Source organism: Eubalaena glacialis, chromosome 1 (genome assembly GCF_028564815.1).
Source record: "Eubalaena glacialis isolate mEubGla1 chromosome 1, mEubGla1.1.hap2.+ XY, whole genome shotgun sequence".
Taxonomy (NCBI): domain Eukaryota; kingdom Metazoa; phylum Chordata; class Mammalia; order Artiodactyla; family Balaenidae; genus Eubalaena; species Eubalaena glacialis.
In genome coordinates, this window is record NC_083716.1 from 2965344 (window position 1) to 2981599 (window position 16256).

Below are 16256 nucleotides of genomic sequence, written 5' to 3' on the forward strand. Positions count from 1 at the left end.
AATCAACTAATGTAAGTCCTACAACTTGATTCTTTTTCAAGGCTGCTTTGGATATTCCAGGCCCTTTGCATGTCCATATAGGTTTAGTATCAGCTGGGAATTTAAAGGCCTGATGGAACTGAATATAGAGAACAGTTCATAGAGAACTAACTTCTTGACAATATTGGCTTTTCCAATGACCAAGGTCTGTGCATTTATTCAGGTCCTCTTTAATTTCTCTCAGTTTTATATTGTTCAGTGGAGAGGTCTGCATATCTTTTACTAAAGTTAATCCTAAATACTTTATACTTTGGACACTACTTATAAACATAATTTAAAAAATTTAATTCTTAATTTTATTATGTAAAATCAATTAATTCTTACATATTAAAATTGTATCCTTAACCTCGTTAAATTCACTTGTTAGATATTTTCAAAATTCCGTAAGATTTTCTATGTAAACAATTTGCAATCTGAATATAGACAGTATACTTATTCCTTTCTAATACACACAACTTTGTTCTTCTTACCTTTTCGCACAGAACCCTTTGTCCTTTTAAATTATCTGTTTATTGCAAAGACTATATAGTAGGGTCTGGCTTTTTAAATCCAGTCTGTTTATCTACGCCTTTCAATTTGAACCTTAAGACCATTTACATTCAATGTACATGTCGGTATGTTTGGGCTTGAATCTACCTAGTACCAACTTGCTATTTGTCCCATCTGTTCTCTGTTCTCCTTTCCCTCTATGTCCTGCCTTCTTTTAGATTACTTTAAAAATTAGTACTCTATTTTACCTTCTGTACTGGCCTATGAACTATTCACTTTGGTTTTGTTTCTTAGCGGCATTCTAGGATTTATGATATGCCTCTTTATCAGTCTTCCTTCAATTAATACGATAACTTGCTCACAGTAATCTAATAACTGATAGCAGTATATTTCCATTTTCCCAGTCCTACCTTTCGTGTTACTGTTGTATTTTACTTCTATGTATATTATAAACCCCAAATTTATTATTATTCATTTTATTTTGAACAGTTAATCATTTTTAAATGAAAAACAAAAAACAAACTTTTTTTCATACTTTCCCACACACTTTCCATCTCTAGTGCTGTTCACTCCCCTGGGAATTGTTCAACTTCAGTTCCCAGTAGCTCCTTGTCAGTCTCAAGTGGTTCCCCATGCACACACAATAGCATTCCGCAACCGACTCAAGAGGACACCACGCCGAGTTCTGAAACTCTCTGTGTAGCTCCCTTTTCTCCAGTACTCTGCCCGCAAATTCCAGCCACCTGGACACTGGGACACATGTGCTAAAGTATTTGTAGCATCACTAGTTGAAAAGGCAAAGAATGAGGAGAACCCCAATGCCTAATGACAGAGGATAGGAAACAAATAACAGCACGTCCATCAGATGGGATTCTACACGGTAGTTATAGTTAGTGAAGTATCCCTACAGGATTCAAAACAGACGAGTCTCACAAAAGTGTTGACTGAAAGAAGCAAGTCACAGGGAGACATCAGTTATTATTCCATTCATATAAAAAATGCAAAACATGGAGCCGGGCTAGAGGAAGGCAGACGTGGCCAGGGAGGGCACATGGGACTGAGCGGTGTTGGCAGTGCTCCATTCTCAACCTGGGTGGGTACATAGGAGTCCTCTCTTTTTTGTTTATACCTCACAAATCCTTAATGAATATTCTTTTGTCTGAAGTAGCTATTTCATAAAAATAATGAAAATACCAACCTGTCATCAATGGACTCAGCAATTATTCTTCATGAGGCCCTTGAAATTGCTCCTTTCTCTCATATGATAAAAAATGATTCAAAAGGTATTTATTTACATAGTTTTCTGGCTTTCCCCCCCGACAATTAACTTTTAAAACAAGAGAGGGAAGACGACGACGTTTCCAGCATCTGGATTCCATGCTCGTGGCGTCCCCTCCCTTCCTGACCCCGTCACTCCCTCATCCCTGTGGCCTGGTTTATATTTCACAAAGCGATGACGCCCCTCCCTGACGGTCTAGGGAGTATATATCTATATATATATATATATATATATGGGATATGCTTACAAACACACACCTGCATACTTCCCACTAGAATATAAGCTTCATAAGACTCAGAACTTTGTTTAGTTTGTTGCTAAGTTCCAAGAGCCAAAAAGAGGGCTTTGCTTATAGCTCAATAAATATTTGCTGAATGATTGAACAACTGAACTCCTTTCTCCGTGCTCTGGCCTAGGGCTCTGCCAGAGAACGGCATCCGCACCCCCACCCTCCCAGCTTCACTTTGAAGAGGGCGACATTTATTTACTTATTTTTATAAGTCCAGGGGAAGGCATTCAATAGATATGTTGAACTGAATGATTTCTAGGACTTCTGACCCTAGAGTATAAAAAGGAACAACCAGTCAAGAATCACTTAACCGCAGCGTCCAAGGCAGCTGGGAAGTGGTTATCCTGCACGCTTCCTTCCACACGCTCTTTGGAAGAAAGGGCCCATGCGCACTCGGTCTGGGATGGGGACGGGGTGGGGTAGGGCCGCACACCTCCCAGGGTTCTCTGCAAAGCTGGACGTTTCCTGAGACCCCGCCGGCGTCCACAGACTGGAGCCCCCAGGTGCGCTCTGAGAGACGTCAGCATCCCACGAGATGCCAGCAGGGAGAGGCGCCGTGGAAGAAGGTTGTTTGGGCAAGTCAGGGCATTTATTGACCATCTTCTGGACCAGCCACATATTGAAGGTTCTGAGAATTCCTGTCACAAAGAAACCTGTTTAGCTTTGTTTAAAATTTCTCAAGCTTTTTGGTCATGGAATCTTTTTCTGGTGAGGTATCTACTAACATCCAGTAGAACTTACGTTTTACCCAACTGGCCTAGAACAGGTCCCCCTACAGTTTAAGAGGAGGTCTGTTCACGTCTTCCGAAGCCCCGCTTGGGCTCAGCTGTCCTCGGGCCCCACAAACCCTCCGCTTTGCAGCAGCAGCAGCAGGGCCGAGGGAGTGATGGGTGCGGGAGATAGTCCCCTGACATCCTTTCACCTGGGGTGGGTGCGGCCATGCCGTGGGCTCCGGGGAGCTCCGCCATCCAGTGGTGGGCGGGCACGAGGGCACACGTGGCGCTGCCTTTATCAGCTCAGTGAGGGGGGCAAGGCCAACAAGTTGTAAAAAGTTCTCCGAGAACCACCATGTGTGCTGAGAGAGAAAGCTAACACAGCTCAAATCTCTCACATAAACTCAGAGCCTGAAGTTTTCTTTCTAGGATCCCGGATTAAACTGGCTGAATTTAGAAACCCGAGGTTTAGAAAAGCACTCAGGCTCAGAAACAGCGTGTGTGCAGCCCTGGGCAGGAGCGACAGGGGTCCCGAGAGGTCACGTGCAGGGCCTCAGAGAAGGGCTCCAGCCTTGAGGTGCAGGCGGTTTGGGGACTGGCTCCAGGGCAGTCACACACCTCGGGATCCAGGGCCTGTGTAGACCTCTGTGCCAGCGTGAACCCTTCCCAGGAAGGGGCTCTCCGGAGATTTGCTACGTAAGATCCCACCTTCCCTGAGGCCCTCAACCCTCCAGCCCAGACAGCAGGAACCAGTTCCACCAGCAAAGACTCTTCCTCTGGGTGGAAGGAGGCGCGGGGCCTCACGGCAGTCCTGATGCGACTTCACTGCACAGCAGAGAGCAACTCGGTCCATCTTCACACGCTTCTGCGACAGGGGCAGAGACGAGACGGAGAGCCAGGTGGAGCTGGGGCCGCCCGGGCACAGGCTCTGGAGAGGCAGCCAGGCGGACGACTGAGTGCAGCGTGGGGGGCCCGGGCCAGGCCGGAGGCTGCCTGCGTCCGCGCACTCACCCAGGAAGTATCTTGGAGTCCCAGCGCGTGCCCAGGGTGGTGTGTGCTCTAGAGATGCAGCAGTGCCTCAGCCGACGGCTCCCTGCTTTTCCTCGGAGGCCTGGTTCGCTACCAGGGGATGAAGCGTTCAACATAACCTTCGTTGATTATGGATGCCTTTCCTATCTTCTCCTTGTAGGAGGAGGAAGCAACAGGGAGGCAAGCCTGCCAGTTTTCTCAGAAACAAGGCACACCTCTCCGCACACGCCCCCGTGTAGACACTTGGCTGGCCCGCTGGCCCCGTCCTCTCGCTTTCCGTGCTGCAGAGCGAGAAGGCACGCTTGGAAGGGTGGCCCCGTCCCCGGCAACTGACCTGAAGATCAGGGTACCCGGCCACGAAGTGCGTCCACGGTGCTGGCAACAGGTCCGGTTACACTTCACAAAGACCTCCAGCCTCGGTCAAGGGCGGCGGGCCTGCGTCCCCTAACATCGTGCTCTCTGGAGCAGACATCCTCGACACAAACCCCAACACGCTCACGTATGTGTTCCACCAAAGGAGGACGTCCCACAAGTGAAGAGTCCCCGGGAAAGGAGGAAATGGCGGCGGGCTTCGTCTGCGCTCGTCCGCAAGGGACACCCAGACCCAGGAACGTCACGCAAAGTTCCAAAAGCGGGCTGGCACGTCCTGCACTCATGCACTCCTTGTCACGTTCACGGGGACCGGGCTGGGTGCTGGGCTGAGGACAAACACAGGGCTCCACAGGGTGCCACCTGTGACCCACGGCGAGCCCCACGTCTGTTCACCACCTCTCCGTCCCCCGCCCTCGTTCCCCCCACCAGAATCCACCTTATCCGTAACTGTATCCACGGCACGATGAACAACGGCTTCTGGTGCTCCACCCACATCTACGAGGCAGTGAACGAAAGGACAACGGACCGGGCGCCGTCGGAGAGGAGTCGGGAAGAGCGACCCCTCTGGGCCCTGGGAGGCCGAGTGGGGCCGCCCCTCCTCCTGGAACCCTCCCCCTGGAACCCTCCCCCTCTGCTGCGGCTCCGTGTGGCCCGCCCACCGGGGCAGGCAGTATCTCAGAGGCCAAGCCAGAGGCGGTGCTCTGCGGTCAGCCCAGGCAGCCAGCTCCCTTTGCGAGCTCCGCGCGGGGAGATGGTGCCGGGCGCACTCCTTCCCGATTCCCCAGGGCTGCGCCGGCTCCCCCTCGCTCCAGCCCTGCAGACCACCGTCAACCTCCATGCTGACAGCACGGCTTGTGTTAACACAAATGGGGCCACTAATAATACTGAAACGCGTTAGCTTTAACCCAAATAAACAAGACCACTAATGAAACCCTAAACGCGACGAATCCCATATTCTAGAAAGGGAAGCACACCGGGTGGAGAGTCAGGGGCCCCCAGCCATGTGTTAACACTGAGAGACCTTGGGAGCCGTGCGTGCGCGGGTCTAAGACGCAGGCTGTGACGAACATCAAAAGGTGTTAATGGTTTCAATATTTATCTGCTGCAGGGAAGCACTCTAAAAAGGAGACAGAAAAAAAAATTCTGCTAATGGCTGTGTCTTTGCCATTAAAGTGAAAAGCTTAATGCATCTTATAATCAGAGGACAATTTGCAAATCATTAAGAGAAATGTAAAATTCCATTAAAATACAAATCAAGAGACTCTCCCTGGACTAATAATCTTTTGGATATTATTTTGCATTTCCCTATTTCTGTTCCAACACCCAGGCCCCACAAATGATTGGTTCCTGAACATGGTCTTTACCACAGCCTACTTCTTTAACGAGAAACCGAGAGAAGCATAATCTGCTATTCAGAGCAGGTACTAATGAAGAATTCCATATATTCTGAAATTTAATTAAAACCCCAAAGATTTCAAATTAGATGCAATTTGAAATGCCTGGGGCAGAAATACATGCACTTGCGTGGCGAGGGTACCACACTGAAAGTTGATACCGTAATTGGTCTTGATGTATTTTTGTGTTGCCGGGCTGAAGCACAGAACTCATAACCATATAAAAATTCTCTGTAGATTACCTGCTCATTGAAAATGCCATCACTCAGGTAGTTCTCTACTAAATTACCATGCTACTAAAATGCACAAAGTGATTCGGAGAGTAGAGTGGCACAGCTGGCCGACGCTGCCAATGAGTTATGCATGCGTCAATGCGGCCTTTTTTCTTAGTAAAATATGCTCAGTTGAATATTAAAATATAATTGGCATTCAACCTAAGTAGCTTAAACCATTTTGTTATCTTCTTTTAAACCGATTTGGCTCCTCCACAGTTATTTTCAAGAATGCGATTCACAAACTAATGATACCATCATATTCAGCGAGATTTGTGCTGTTTTACATTTGTCATAAATAGGTGCAGTTTCTACCGCCTGCTAGGGATGGCCTTTAATATTAGCTGCTCTTGAACATCAAAGGCCCGATTCTTGAAAAAAAAAAGGGGGGGGGGACATGCCATTTATGTTGGTTCTTGCATATTTTATTCTACAAAGAGGAAGAGATGCGAATTCTCTCTGAAAAGTATACCTCTTGGCCAAGCAATGAGCCCCGGGTCTCCGAAGCGCAGATGCTGGGTCTCCTTCACACTGCCTGAGGACAGGCTGAAAGAGCATGCTGCTGCTGGACCTCGCAGCCCAGCTGAGGAAGGAGTGTGTGTTTTTAGAAAAAGCAGACAACGCCCCCTCCCCCCGAATCCGGGACACGTCCTTTACACGATGTGTTTGTGTCATGACAAACAGCAGCACTCAAGAAAGGAAAAAGTAGTTGCCGTAGTAACAGAGATCCTGTATACAGTGATGCTGGCTGAGGGGCAGGGCTCAGCAGGGATGCTACTTCCCAAACATTACCAATATTTCCCTCAGTATTTTGAGGGCAGGAAAAATCTGAACATAACTCAGTGACATATTGAAGAGCTAAACAGACTCTTCCTGTACTTCGTTCTTCAGTTTTCTTCTTCAGAAGCACTTTCTTATGTGGCCTTAAAACATCACACGATGCCCCAGCAGCTGAGCCTCCAGCAGGTCTGCTCTACCCTGGAGACTCCCACCCCTCGTGGTCACGAAAGCCACACCAATGGCCTCGCACCTCGGAAAGACAGATGATTCTTCTCCATGTCAACACCTCACTTTTCCATTCTGACGTTTGAAACGTGACCTTCAATAAATCTTATATTCTGAGTCATCTTGAACATGAGGGCTGCAAGTAACCCTATGTGATAGAGCATTTAAATTAAGTAATAGTTTTTACACGTTGGGATCCTACAAATAGTTTGACGGCATTACTGCCATTAGTTTTATGCCAATATGTGCACGTTTAACACTGGTAACTTATAGTCCAGTTCTATACACCACTGCATTAAAATACCATTTTCTCTATAAACCCAGGCAGTAGAGGTGATTCTATTTATTATCGCTAGCATGATATCAAGATACATTAACGTTGTCTGTACAATGTGAACAGACGTCCTGTGACAACAAAAATATTAATTTAAACATCCTCCTTGGAAGCAGCACATGTATAATAATGACTACAGTTGGAATAAAAATCTTGGAAGGACATTTAAAGTCGGTTTGTCACTTTAAAATATAGGCTTGTTAGAAGATTCTTATTTTTCAAAGCTCATTTCAAATGAAAATTATTGAAGAAGGTGACAATGTAATTTACTTCCCCTAGCAGGCAGAAACTTGATTCTCTACTCCTCTTTTGAGGTGAAATACACCCAAATCCAACAGAGAACCTTGCAAGTAATATCTTTCTAAACGTGTGAACGTAATTAGGGTGACTTTTATTTTTAATAGGCACTTTCATTGGTATGATGTTTAATTGCTACACTACAGGTAATAGTCATGTTTTAATGTGAATATTTTCCCAAAAAAGCAACACTTGTAATAATTTCAATTTTAGGTACTATTTATTTGTAATAGAGGCCCCATTACATCCTACAAGGTTTGAAAGTAGCTGACTTTCAAACCAACTTTTTGGTTACCGTTTGAGTTTGGTTAAATTATACTGTGTGACCCCAGTGGCCTTGAGGGAAGGCATTCTCGAGAACAATTTTTTTGCCTGATTTATGGAAACCTCAGGGAACGCAGGCTCTGACCACCTCTTAGATTCAGGAGGAAACTTCCACTGAACTAGGCTACCCAGGATCCCCTGGTAATTACTGATCAGTCAGGGGGCTCTTTGCACAGGGACACCAGGCATTTTCTCAGAGACCAGCAGGCTGTGGTTCTGTTCCAGCCACGACGGCACTTCAGGAGCTGCTATCGACAGACTAAATTCTCCCCAACAGGAGGGGGGCGGGCATTTTACTACGCTTTCTCCCTAAGGTAAGTGTAAGGCGACTGTCGGGTATGTGAATATTTACACTCTATCACCGCGGTCCCAGGACAAGTTCCACATTAGGTATGCGGAGAATTAGGTCAGCATCCAGAACCTGAAGAACCTCTCTCCCCTCTAATGGCCACTTCCACTGCTCATGGGTCTCGAGAAGAATCTAAAGCTTCACTCAGCTGGCTATTTCAAAGAAAAAACGCATTTTTGGTTAAAGTATCGGGACGCCTTCTGAAGGCTCTGGTTAGCTTTGTGCCGACACGCTACCCTGGGGTATCCTGGCAATGTGCCAGCACCTGGCGAGGCTCTTCAGGCTCTCGGGGGGCATCGTCCCGATGTGCGTCCATACCCGGCAATGGAGGTGTCGACGTGCCGCCTGTCTTGCCCAGTCTTTCCAACTCAAAGGTGAAGGATACATGGGCTCTCCTGCCTTTTCACCTGGCTATGTGCAAAGCTCCAAAGGCAGGGAGACATGCACACACAACCTAGAACTTATTTAAGCTGTTGATTACAACAGCAAAAACACTTCTTAAATATGCAGTTACGTCTCAAACGGATTCATTATTAAATTAGGAGTGTTACGCTTTGTATAGAGTGAAGCATGCAGCAAAAGCACTTAGAAGAGCTAGATCCATTTTAATAAATTCCTTTAAAGGCAGTAATGTTCAAAATAGCGCATAGGTACATATACTACATATACACACATATACGTGTGTGTGTATGGATACACAAACACGTGTGTATATGTGTGTGTGTATATATATATATATATAGTTGCCTCTTGTAAGATTTTAGAAATTATAGGCATACTATTGTTAACAAGCTTTCTAGAGCATTCTGATACATACACTCCCAGAAGAAGGACCTGAGCTACCAGACTAACCTGAAAGAACCTGTTTGCTTGAACGAGTCATAGTTGAAACTTTAAAGACTCTCTCCTGGTTCAAGATGTGGTTACACAGTACAAAGAATAAACAAGTCCTAATGACAACTGCCAGGCAAGAAACTGCATAAAAATAAAATATAAAAAATAATGAACCTCAGGCATAATGGGAACCTTAGGCTCTTTGGCCCGTGAACGTCACGGTACACCGGAAGGCTGCTACGAGCTGAGGTGAAGGGCTCCTAGCGAAGCGCACGGACCGCTTCTGGGCTGGCCTGGCCGGCCTCCCACGGTCCCACATGTGGAGATGATGCTCCTTCTGCCTAGGCTGGGAGCCCCCAACCCAGAGAGACCCTCAGCCTGGAGCACAGAATTCTGGGAATCGAATTTTTGTTCCACTGAGGGGCTGGAAGTGATGTAATATTCAAATAAGGGCAGGGGCCAGGCAGGCAGGAGAGGATGACGAGCCCGTGAAGATGCAACCGTCCACTAGGAAAGGGATGCATGGCAGCTGCTGGCTGCCGTGAGAGCCAGATGGAGGGGCCACCTGGAGAAAAGCCGGGCTCTCCTGAACGGCTCCGCAAAGGGACGAACGACGGCGTGGGACTGGCCTCCTGGTCCTAGCGGGGAGGGATTCTTGGAGACAGGTTAATGAAGCCCTGAAGGGTCAGCAGCAAACAAACGAACATCCTGATGAGGAAGGCAGCTTGCTCCCCAACTCTGTCGCCCCCAGGACTCGCGCTACACCCCGTGGATCCTTTGCTTTCACCAAGTCCTGCCTTGCTCTTGTTCATAAACATTCCCACTTCTCTCTTTTCTCTCATGGTTCTAAACCACAAAAACACACTGGATTTTACTCTCCAAGAAAGAGGTGATGGGCCGCTCCTGGCAGTGGTCTCCTGTATCGACTCGAGACCTCCGACCACCTTCCCGGCACCTTGAGCTCCACGGCCTGCCACCCGCTCTCAGGCTTTTGATCTGGTCTTTTCATTTCACCTTTCCCAGCCTCAGCCTTAGAAGGCCACAGACCCAGATCTCCACGTCTATTAGCCCTGAAAAGCAGCTCAGCAGCTCTAGGGTTGAAAGAAGTACGTTCTCACCAGCTGTTTCCTTCCCACTTAATTTAAGTGCACGCCTTAGCTTGTTCTAATCAGTAAAGGGGCATCGGAAGGTTTATAAACCTTCCAGCCCCACCAGGTAGTATCTCAGCAAGGTCAACAATTTTTATAAGCCCTCATTTGAAAAACAGGAGAACAGCGATGGCTATCCACCAGAACCTGTAAAGCATCTCCTATTTTAGCTATTTTCTCTTTAAATTGTAATTCTTTTTTTTTTTTTTTTTTTTTAATTCAGGAAAAATATCAGTACAAACTGCCTGAAAGCACAAAGCTGCCTCCTGCTGTGGACCTAGAAGGGAGCCTAAGAGAAGACGCTCCCGTCTCCGCTGCAACACCCTCCGAAGCCTGACTGGGCTGGCTTTATGGCGTGTAAGGCGACACGAACACCAAAGCAGGCCTCCAGGGCACTGAATGAAGGGGACTCAGTGGGACCACATTTAGGACACAGTGGGGAAATTAATTCATTCGCCCTGAAAGGGCCTTTCCCCTAACTGACTGGTAGGGTTTTCTAGAGGCCCTTTTGAAAGAGGGTTCGACTGGGATACAGAATTACAAGACTCCTTACAGAGTCTCTGAAATAGAAGTTGCAAAGAAACTTCCCTCTAGCCAGCAGGTTTTAAAAAAATGCAGATTTTACTACTGTCATGCAGCTGGATTTCATAGCTACAAGCTAATAGCTGTGACGAAGGAATTATTAAAGTGTTAAATATTTCATTTAAAAGGGAACATTGCAGTCACTTTGAAAAGAAAACTCAGAGCTCATCGGTTGAAAACCGTCACGTGTGAGACGGCACAGGGAGGACAGTCAAGGGCCTCCACACTTGCCCCGGGGACAGCCTCCTGTGGTGTCCTCAGCACAGGCCAGGCACTTCCCCAGCGAGGGCACTGCAGCCTGGCAGGAAAAGCACAAAGCCGCACGCTTGGCAGGCCTGCCACCCATCGCCTGGCCACGCCTGCCAGGAGGGTCTTCAGGGGCAGAGGGAAGGAAGCGTCTACACACACACATTCTGGGTCTGAAAGCAGATCTTAGCTTTTCGTAGGTCTGCTCTTCATGAACTCATTGTGAAATACTGCTTTCGGCACAGTGCTTCTTTAGTCATTCCAACGGCTTTTGCCATCGATCTCTAAGGCTACAAGTATTAAGATGTATATTATACAAAGAAGCTAAAATTATTTTATAAGTAAATATAAAGAAGTGAGGGAGTATTCACAGAAAATAAGTTTAAATGATAGTTTATTATGAAAGAAACAGTAAGATTTATTTCAGGAATCATGGCTTCGTTAAACAACTATTTCTTGGAGAAAAATGAATTCAAAATAAACAAACCTGACCTTTTTAAGAGGTTATATTATAGGGAGGACCCAACCTCCCTAAATGCTTCACTGCGGACAGCTAGCTCATTAGCAAAACACAAACTCCCTTCACAAAACTCAGAAAACAAAACACTAATTTGTTTTTGAAATTAAATGACTAAAACAACAATCCCACAAGGAATTAGAACACTTCTTATGCACACCTTTCACTTTCATTTCTTCAACAGCACCATGAACCTCACCCCTACCTGCGGCCTCTCCTTCCCACAGAGAAACCCCACCTGCTGCGGCCCAAGAAAAAGGCAGCCACCCAGGCCTCCAGGCTTCTGGCCAGGAGGACAGCTCAACGGTTCCTTGTCAGAAATACCCAGATAATTAACTTGTTCCTACTCAGACTTCAGAAATCCTCCAAGTTAAGAAGTTGAATGATGTGAAATTTCCAATATTTAACGTTTTAACCTACAAAATGGCAATTCCATATGGTTCAACTCAGCACCGTTTTGTGACCAGCCTAACAAAACAAATATACGGAGAGCACCACAGTCACCTGGAGGAAGGAGCCTGAGAGACGAGCGGTCATGCCCGAGCAGAGGGGCCTTTGGGCGGCAGCAGCAGGCCAGGCCAGGCCAGGCCCGGGGTAGCGGGACAGATAGCACAGCCGGAGCAGAGGCCAGAGCCTTCCAGGCCGGGCTCCGGGAGTTACCTGTGGAAGTGCTGAACTCAACGAGGAGCTCAGTTATCACTACGCTTCTAACCAAGTTGAAACAGGGAGGTCTGCTCTAAATCTCAGAGGAATATGATGAAAAATGACACACAAAAGGATGTTAAACGTGTTCAAAATCTGAGATGCACAGAAAATAGCATTTGTCAAGGAAGCATTTATTCCACAATAAACGCACCCATTCCTCCCCATTTGCAAAGGTTGATCCACAGCTTCTAGAAGCTCTGGGGCTGCCAGAGCACTTTCCTTGCGTGGGCCTTTTCCGCTCACCACAATTTCACCGGCTAAGGGACAGAGAGAAAGAGAGCAAAGCCAACCACCACTGGACAGAAAGGGGTGTCACCACACCTGGGGGTTAGTGACAATTAACTCCGTGTTAGCAATCATATTACAACCATCTACCACCTCCCTTCTTAAAATGTAAAATCCCCACACCCGGTCCCTGCCTGGGAAGTGTGCTTGAGCTAAATTAGAAACACCTGGCTGGCACATGCTGCCGCGTGGGAAATCCTGGCCCTACAGCAACCACTAACTGTCAGCAGGCGGGCCTAGCCTGGGGGACCTCCTGCCACCAGGGGGGTGCGAGAGGATGCCCTCACCCCAAAACCCAGCTGGAGGGGACCTGGCCTCAGTAGCGAGTGTCCACCAGCACTGCAGGGCTTGTCCAACAGGGGATGGGCTTCTGGGTGACTGGACGGACTTCATCCTTCCCCAGTGCCTACCTGCAGCTTGTCCTGGTTGCCCAGACTGACCCTGACCCTGACCCTGACCCTGACCCTGACCCTGACCAGCTGGCAGAGGAGATGGCCAAGCTCGGGCCCAGAGCCGGGAAGGTGGGGGGCGGCAGGGTGAGAGTGGTCCCAACTCTCTTCAAGCACTGAGGACAGGACTTCAGGATTTTATAAGCTCACCCCCTGCTGACCCCCTCATTAGATCATACAGATCCTTCCTGACCTGGTTTCGTAATTTCTCTGCTCTGAAATTTTCCAACCCTTAAATTTCAGCTCACTTACGTGATAAATGCAAAGAGAAGGAGAGCCGCTTGGCCAGTTCTCTCCTGCTCCTGCCAGAGCAGTAACCCCCCAAATGGCAACAGGAGATCGAAGAGTTCACTGTTCCAAGGTTCCCAAGCCCCTACTGTAAAAACAAGCCCACAGCAGGACCCCCATCCTGCGCCTGGCAAGGGGGCGGGGCACACGAGGAGAGTCACCCACACCCTCGACTCAGCCCGGCGACCTGAGGTGCTGGTTCCGAGCAGGCGGTCAGTGCTGGGCGGGGGGGTAACGCGGCCACAGCACCACCTCGGCCCGCGAGGGCCCCATTCTCGGGGGCAACAAGGGAGGGTCTCTGGACATGAGTAGGGCGTGGGGCAAAGGCCCACTCCAGCTCTCACGCCCTGTCCTAGAGACGCCCTTTTAGACGTTCTGGGGCTCCCAAGGGAAGACACCGTCCGGAGACAGCCCTACGTGATGCAAGGGGGCTGACGTGGTACCCTGTTCGGCTTCAGTTCATTACGAGCAAACACGTCCAGGGTCCTACCTGGTCACTCATCGGACCTTGTCACTCAACTCAGCTATTCGCTCACCCGGCTTGAACTTTCCTACCTGCCTTCCCTGAACCTGCTCCACCTTCAAGTTCAGTTTTGCTGAAAACCACAGCAGCAATTAGAACCATTAAACTTACTGAGCGCATTCCATTTTGAAACTCAAGATGGCTTTAAATTTACCTCATCTAAAACCTCAGGGTAATTTTTTTTCCTTAAGTGTATGCATCTATATGTATATATCTATATGTAAGTATATACTCATTAATATTAAAATGACAATGAAAAAATCACTGTGCAAAATAAACCTCTGGTATGTGTCTAGAATGATTTTAGTTGCCATAATTAAGCCTCAAACAAAAGCTTACAAGGCAACGTCTGGGAAAGTGTTTTTAGCTTATCGCAGACTTTATGTGCCATCTGCACACCGCATGTAGACAGTAAGTTCATCCCTACAATAATTCATCCCTTGAGAATACAATATTTAACTATGGTAAGTTTGAGGGGTTAAACTGAAAACTTATTCAAGAAGACATACTGACCGAGTGTATGGAAGTGGCTAACTGTCCATGCATGAGCCTCATTTTCTGTGCTGTTGGCAAGCAGATAAAGTTAACAATAAGCTTATTGAAAAACTTACTGCCATTCAGATGTGTTCCTATTTAAACCTTTCAGCCAGCGAGAGTCAGGAGTCGATCTACATGGATCATTTGTATTGCCTTTGCCAAGAATTACGTGACCACGTGCCAAAACTAACACAACCACTTGGAACGGGTGGAGACTGCGCTCTCCTGTCCATTCAGTGCGGCCACACGCCGCCTCTGTCCACACGATGCGAAAACGCCACGTCAGTGTAGTTAGTAACCTGAGAGCTGGGAGGTCAGTGACAGTCAATAGGTCAGCCCCCCTGAACCAAACACTGCAAGGCGGCCGAGGTACTGACCTTGCTGGAAAATGGGATGGTGAAGAGCAGGCACGGGCAGCTCCTCGAGGGCCACGGGCTCATGGAAATAGGCACCCAGCCAAGCCGCACACTGCACCAGGGGCTCCGTCACTTCCTCTGGACCTCCGGGCCGCTCGGGAGGAGCGGGGGCCTCCATGGGGCTGCAAAAGAGATAACAGGAGCTGATTCAGCCTCTAGGCCCAGCGTCCACACGACTAAGAAGGAAACAGAACACGCCCACTGCATCTAAATGGGTCAGCCTGTAGCTGCCTTGCAGGTATGCACGTCTCGCCTAGGTGTGCAACGGGCGCCAGGACGGCAGAACGGTGCCGGCGGGAGGACGGGGGCCATGGCTGGGGTCATCCCACACGCGCTTCCACCTCCAGCTGTGAGGACACGATCTCTGGAAAGAGGCAGTTCCCGGGAAGGACGCCCGGTACCTGAGCTCTTCTATTTGGGGCTGAGTGTCTGCAGTCACCCTGCAGAGCAGGGATGTGAGGGCACGAGGATGACAAGCACGGAAGCAACTCCAGGGGGAGTGTGCCTGCCCCTTCCTAAGACTATCACCTGCATCAGTTTTGATCTGTAGAATCACCAAGTACTCATCTTAAAAAATATTTTCCAGAAATATCGATACCCTCAAAGTAATTAGCCTGCAGGCACCCACCCCTCCCACCACATTTCGACGACAGACCAGCACGGTTACATGTGCTCTGTGGCTTTGAGCTGGCTTCCGGGGGACCCCCTCCGAGTTCACACTGGGTCTCACGCTTCAGAGAGTCTACTCTGCGCGCTGGTCCCTCTGCGAGTCTCATTTCAGTTGCAGCGCCGTGACTTCCGTGCCCGGGACTTCTATTTGGTTCTCTTCTGAGTCTTCTCATTCATTCACTGTGGTCACTGCGCTCCCTTTTATCTCCGTGAGTTTAAACCAACACATCTTAGACTCACTTCGGATGGTCTCACTGTTTGTTCTACTCGGGGTGCTAATCCTTCTGTTTGGGGATTCTGTGGCTCCCCTCAAGGAGTTGACTTCTCACCTTCAGCAGGGGCCAATTTTCAGGGGACGTGCTCCGCTGGACTGAGAAAACGTCCCTCTGGAGAGGGTTCACTTTTGCTGCTTCTGAGCCCCCGAGTTTTATGATGGATCCAGCTTTTCTTTTAATTTCTGAGAATGACACAGCCACAAAAGCACTGGCACCAAGTCGGATTTCTTCAGATGCCATTCCTTCCTGACCTCCCAGGCCCTAGACAGACGGCAGGCTTCCCCTGCACTTTCCAGCCTGCTGGGCAGGCTTTCTCTAGTCTCCTTCTCAGAGGCTGCAGCTTGAGGCTTTTGGGGGAAGGTGGGAAAAGCCTCCCCCCAGCATCCCAAGGGCGGTCACGCAGGCCTCAACCAACAGGCCACCTCCTTCAGTGTACACTCACCACCCTTACGAGGGCCCGACCGAATATGTGAGGCCACGCCCGCTTGGCGACGCGGCCCAGCACAGGTAGGACGGATGTGGCTGAAGCGCCCGGGAACACAGGCCTGACCTCACCTGCGAGAGGAGAGACACACCAGTGTGCGCAGGGCCTTACAG

At 48.6% G+C, this 16256-nt stretch overlaps 1 protein-coding gene across 1 annotated transcript in view; it reads right to left on the reverse strand.

The window, feature by feature from the left end:
* The window catches only part of MGMT (O-6-methylguanine-DNA methyltransferase), a 294862-nt gene that overhangs the window by 29178 nt on the left and 249428 nt on the right, over positions 1-16256 (reverse strand). The window contains exon 3 of the mRNA XM_061192011.1: positions 14677-14837. Coding sequence (XP_061047994.1) covers positions 14677-14837 — 161 coding nt within the window. The remainder of the gene's footprint in view (positions 1-14676; positions 14838-16256) is intronic.